Genomic DNA, 5,685 nt, shown 5'->3' with positions numbered 1-5,685 from the left:
AAAAATCAAAAAAAAAAAAAAAAAAAAAAAAAAAAAAAAAAAATCCTGGAAAACGGATAATGGCCCAACATGGAGAACATCCGGTAGTTCCCATCCAACGTACGAAATTCGAAACAATAGAGACGAGAAATAACAAACGATGTGCTCGTCGAAAACTGGCAGCCAAGATGATATCCCTTAGAGCATCCCTGTCCAACCGGAAGAAGATTTGCTAGGCCGTGACGTAAGACATCTCCCAAGACGCAACTTCCGGGGTGCCCACGTTCAAGGCGTGAAGCAACGTGCGTTTGCGCAATGCGCCCACGCGATCTATTCGCGGCCTCCATAAGTGCAGTTGGCAGTGCAATTTCCGTAGTGAATTTAGCTCCGGGAATTCGCGGTTGCCAACTGGTTACGCAACGCACCGAGGAAACGGCAGGATCGCGCGCGACTTGCGTGTCAAACCAATAATTTTTCAAACGACTAAAGGCGGCCAACTAGCAACGAAGTCGCAGCGCGTTCGAATCTTTGAGAACGACCGATTCAACCTGTTTCCCATATCAAAGCAACGCGTGCAACAGTATAGCTATAGCTGCACCTGCAGCTCCTGCAGCTCCTGCAGGTTACGAGGCCGCCGTCTACGCTCAGCAGCCTTTCTCTCTCCCTCTCGACTGTTTACCGACTATAGGTATACTACTGCCCCTATCTATCAGCTTCACCCTCTAACTTTAAACGATTCAAAGGGCTGCTGCTATTGACCCAGGTCAGGAGAACTGCTGCGTGAGCAGCGCAAGCCGATAATCAAATCCATAAAGGCAACTTCGCCTTCCGATCGTCTTCGTTCTACATCCATTACACGAGGTATATCTATAGCTACGAGAGATTTCCAAGGGTACCTAAACCTACCCGCCCTGGCGCACGCTACCCGCGCCTGCACCATCCTCGTCGCTTTTGACTTCTTCCGTCACACAGCGACCTACGTATATTCGCATTCGCAATGGAGCGTTCAAAGAGTTCGCTCCGTCAGAGCAGCTTCACTGCAGCTTCACTGCAGCTTACCGTAGGTTAGGTAGGTTAGGTTAGGTATGTGTATTGTGGATACAATCCTGGGAAAAGTGCTCGCGACTGTAGTCATTGAAATACTGTACGTTACGTCATAACACTACTCTCTTTGTAACATGAGGTAAGACCGTCTAACGTTCAACCTAAACAGACTCGATTTTGATCTATAATAACGGTTCGTTCTAATTGATATGAATGTATGGAGAATGTAATTTCGGAGATTTGACTACGTTTTACGTAAATAAGGATTAAAAGAAAAGATATAGAAAGTCTGGCTTAGCGGAGCGTCCTCTACCGGTTGACTGTACCAGACAACGATTGGAGAGAGGGACGCTGTCGTCTACGTCACTCGTTACGTAACAGAATGCAACGCGCTGCCTGCGTAGCCAACGTCAATATAAAATAGTAATGGATGGAGTAACCCAACCGTTCAGCCGGTCATTTTCATCGGACCAATTACATTCTTCCCGGTGCAGAGTTGATTACTCGTTAACCTCGAGGAACTGGGCTATTATCACTGGTTAACGCACCTGGGCGGGCATATTAATTCCGAATGGCTCGCAGCGCCTTTAAAACCTTCGGGAGATTAAACGACGTCTAAGCGTTACGGCGTCGTTACGCGTCGCCTCGTATAGTGCAGAGATTCACTTACTCCGGTCTAAAGTACTGAAGTATTCAATTACGCAAGGACTCGAATCTTTGGTATATCAAACAGTTATCTAGCAATTTCCTAATAATTTATAATTCTATTGAGACAGCAAACGAAGTTGCCAAACGGCAACGTCGATACGTAGTTTACTCGCTCTATAGGTATAGGGAGGAACGTATCACGGGAACTTCATGTTCGCTAATGATAAGCCGATTGCCCTAACGAAGGGCTCTTTGCTGTTGGCACAGGATTGGCAGACCATTAGGACACAGCGAGGAGACTCAATATTAGGTTAGAGCTGGCTGGAGCTAGAATTCCTTAGAGTGACCATAGGATGTGCTTGCGCAATAGAGAGAACTTCCTCGGAGAGATTTCTAAGCTGCGCGAAGCTGCTTTTAAAAGTTTGAACGAAAAATCATTCCCTCCGTTAGGCTGGTGCGCCGAGCGTTTGGCTCGTTTGCTTTTCAAATTGGCCAGGCTGGAGTCGACTCAGGACGCCTGCAGCGGCGAGTGTCCGGGTACGACGGCTTGCGTGTACCCGCGAGAATTAAATTGTCAAGGAGAAGGAAAAGAAGCGGTTTCAAGAGTGAAAAAAAGTTCCTCCAAAGCGCAGAAAGTCTGGGACGACGCGAACGTCCGGCAGAGACGACTGTGGCGCCGAATGAGTGAGCCGCTCCTGGCTAAGCGGATTTCTAGCGAACTATTTATTTGCATATACAGTGTACGTCTCGTCAGCGTCAGGCGTCCTGGATTCGAAAATTCTCCTTTTTCCCGCCAAGTTCCACGCGGATACGTCCCCCTTATCGCCTAATGAGTTTTTATATTTTCATACTCGGGTAGCACCTCCTTCCTGGTTTATCCGAGCGGGCAGCCATCTTGCCTTGCTCCTTAACTACCCTCCTCTCCCTCCTCTCTCTCTCTCTCTCTCTCTCTCTCTCTAACTTCCTAGTCCCGAGCCATTCGGATTTACATTTCTTACACCAACTGCGCGGTTACGAAGCTTCGGCTGATCTTTAACGCGCTTTCCCCACTTCCGCCTTCTCCGACCCAACGTATCCTTACGTTGGTACACAGATGCTGCCTACGTCCCCCCAAACCTTCTTCGGTTATTCTCTTTTTTTTTGAGCCCAACCCCTTCCCTCCATCCCTATCTCACGATATCGAAGAAACCCCCATAAATTATGTGGACTTTGCAACTGAACCCTTCTCCCTCCAGTTGCCAAACTCTCTTTCGGCAACACTGCAATAGACAGTGAGTTGACGTAACCGAAGAGATCGTCGTGCGAATAAAAATTCCACGTTACCTTACCCATCTGCAAATCCAGCCTTGAACCACCTCGTAACCTACTGAATCCCTTAATGCTCCTGTGACGCCTCGTGGAATTACGACTCATAACTCACAAATTCATGTGGCGCACGCTCAACGAGTATTAAGCGGCATCGCTAATGACTGCCTATTAAATAAATTTACGCGCAATGTCGAGAGATTAATATATTTTATTCGCATCTCTGGCCAAGCTGAGGAGGCCATCAGCAAACGGTAGATCACGGATCAAAAATATTAGTGAATGTCGAAATAAAAAGAGGAGTGTGTTCCGAAGTGTTACTGGGTACTCGTTACCAGTCAAAATAATTATAAGGGAAATAGTGGTGCTTTCGTAATTGCAGGTACGAGTGTCGCGCGCAATTCAATGGATTTCGCTAAAAAGTCAAAGGGCAAATAGTGAACGGCTGAAAAACGGATGATAACCGCGAAGAGCATAAAGAGTGCGGGCCAAGCGTCCGGCTTCCGGATTCTAGGAGGAAAATGAACGGTCGATTGAGGGGGCAGGGGGGCACGTATGAGCGTTGGAAATCGAGAGGGAAAATACATATTTTGTACGGCAATATTTCAGTGGTCGCGGCGCTGCGTCGGCTCTGCCTGCCGTGAAACGTGATGTTGGCGAAACGAACAGAAACATAACCGATACAAACTTTTTCCATTTGATAACACGGACATATATTTGTGTTATCGTTCGAAACACATCTCGACTCGATGGCGAAGGGAGAAGAGAAAAATATTTATAAAAGTATTATACAATCGCGCGTGCTTATGTACTTCCATACCTCCATACCTCCATACCGGCACCAATGCAAATCGCGTAATCCTTTTAAATGTGTCTCTGCAGATTAAATGTCGGACGGGAGAGACGGCGGAGCTCGCGTGACATTCGCTATCATTTGATAATTTATCCTAGCGGCATGACCAGTGACGCGTTGCCGATTTTTCCAATATCTCCAATAATAATAAATATATGGATTTAGGCTACTCAAATATTTGGACAGGTCTTTCAGTATGTACATATACATGTGTGTAAAAGACAAGTGTTTTCAGGAGAAAAACTTCAAGAAAATTTGCCCCCCTTCGAAAGGGAAGGAGGGTCGTGGCCACTTAAGGGGCGCAAAACGATCCTGGAAATTCTTCGCAAACGTATCGGTAGTTGTGCTAGGAGGGAGAGGCGTCTCGACGTCGAGCGTCGCCGGGGATAGAAAAAAGCACCGGCGGTGAAGAGGTCCCCCGTAATATCCGAGTGCACGATGTACATTACTTAAACGGTATCCTGAGATTTTGTGGCGCAGCGAAATGGCTGCTGCGCGTCTTTAAATATTGAGTCTGGTTCCGGCGGAAGTGCCGAAGTGCCAGAGTGCCCGAGTAGCAGCCATAACGGCAAGAGTCAAGTAGAACGGAGTGTCTGTATATAATAGTGAACTGGCTGGCTTTACCTGTAAAAGGGAATCCCAGCGGTGTCTTTGAACCAGAGCACCATGCTAACCTTATCGGCTGGAATTGGCGGTGTGATGTCACAGGGCAGCTCGACGTCATCGCCCTCCAAAGCCCACACCAGCTTCGCCGGGACTGCAAGCAACGGAAACATTGATTTTTATAATACGCGTTCACGCTGCAATATTCTACAAGTGACAATGGTGTTGGGGTATTGGGGAGATATGGATTCTTTTGAGTAAACATAGGGACAACTTCGTTCGGCTGAATCCCCGATGACGGGGATCAGTCATAATGGACGCGTAGGATCTCAGTGAGACCAACAGAGATACCGATGGCTGAAATTACAGCACTGGCAAAAGCTTCTATCGTAGTCAGCCAATTCGAAGTCGTCGTTCTGAGTGACCTGCATGCACGTCCACGTGGACGTCCTGTGCGTACAGCAAGCTCAGGGAATGCATCCGTCCTGTACACTAGAGAGAAACATAACAGGAGCAGTTCTATTTAGAGATGGATACAACGTATAACCGGAATGGCGGTCGGGCTTAAGATGAAAGCAGGGCCGAATCAGAGGAGGAAGATGCTGGGAGCCGTCATGGTTACCATGCTAAGAATCGTATTATACTAGCTTAAGAGAGGGTGAAGCGATAGGCAGAGGAATTGTCCGGTAAAACGGGCGGCAGATTGCAACGATGCCGTATCGTAAATGGGAGAAATTCAATTGCTGGGAGCACTTCCGTTTCCGGTGCCTGTCCCAGGGCTCGTTCCTCCTTCCACGAATGGGCAAGCGCCGCGGTTGGCGACGCACGCCCCAAGAATCCTCGTCTATTTCAGTAGCGATGCGTCAGCCGGTATCGCCGCGGCGGAGTGCGGTGGGACGCGAGGCGTCCCGACGCCGCTGGTTCGCGTGCTACCCACTCTCGGCCGAGGACTTTCCGAACGATGGGAAAGGTACGAGAGGTGCTGGCAGACAACCTCAGCGACTAAAGACCAAGGAGACGTCTCGTTACGGTCGTGTTAAATGTTCACACTCCTCTTGCTGGTAGCTCGTTGATAATTAACCGAGAAGACTCGGATAATTAATTAGCAGGGTTAAAGAAAGGTTCTTTCGTGCTCGCACGTAAGGGCGAGGAAGAATTCCAAAAATATGGCAACGCTGTGCGAGGGGCTCTTTTAAATGTAAACGTAAGGGGGCTCGATGGGGAGGGGTGGGCTGGCACTAAACGGGGGAAGG

General features: G+C 48.3%; 1 protein-coding gene across 6 annotated transcripts in view; it reads right to left on the bottom strand.

Moving 5' to 3' along the window:
* LOC107265151 (neural cell adhesion molecule 2) overlaps window positions 1-5,685 on the bottom strand; it is a 67,385-nt gene that overhangs the window by 27,229 nt on the left and 34,471 nt on the right. For 3 of the 6 annotated variants that reach the window (XM_015734287.2, XM_015734295.2, XM_015734278.2), the window contains exon 2: window positions 4,454-4,586. The exons of 1 other annotated variant lie outside the window; for it this stretch is intronic. In XM_015734287.2, coding sequence (XP_015589773.1) covers window positions 4,454-4,497 — 44 coding nt within the window. In that variant the 5' untranslated portion in view covers window positions 4,498-4,586. The remainder of the gene's footprint in view (window positions 1-4,453; window positions 4,587-5,685) is intronic. 2 more of the 6 variants (XM_025080116.1, XM_025080120.1) reach the window with 1 other exon arrangement.

This window comes from Cephus cinctus, unplaced genomic scaffold (assembly GCF_000341935.2).
Source record: "Cephus cinctus unplaced genomic scaffold, Ccin1 Ccin1_scaffold0013, whole genome shotgun sequence".
Lineage (NCBI taxonomy): Eukaryota > Metazoa > Arthropoda > Insecta > Hymenoptera > Cephidae > Cephus > Cephus cinctus.
This window is presented reverse-complemented; position numbering and strand designations above follow the sequence as displayed.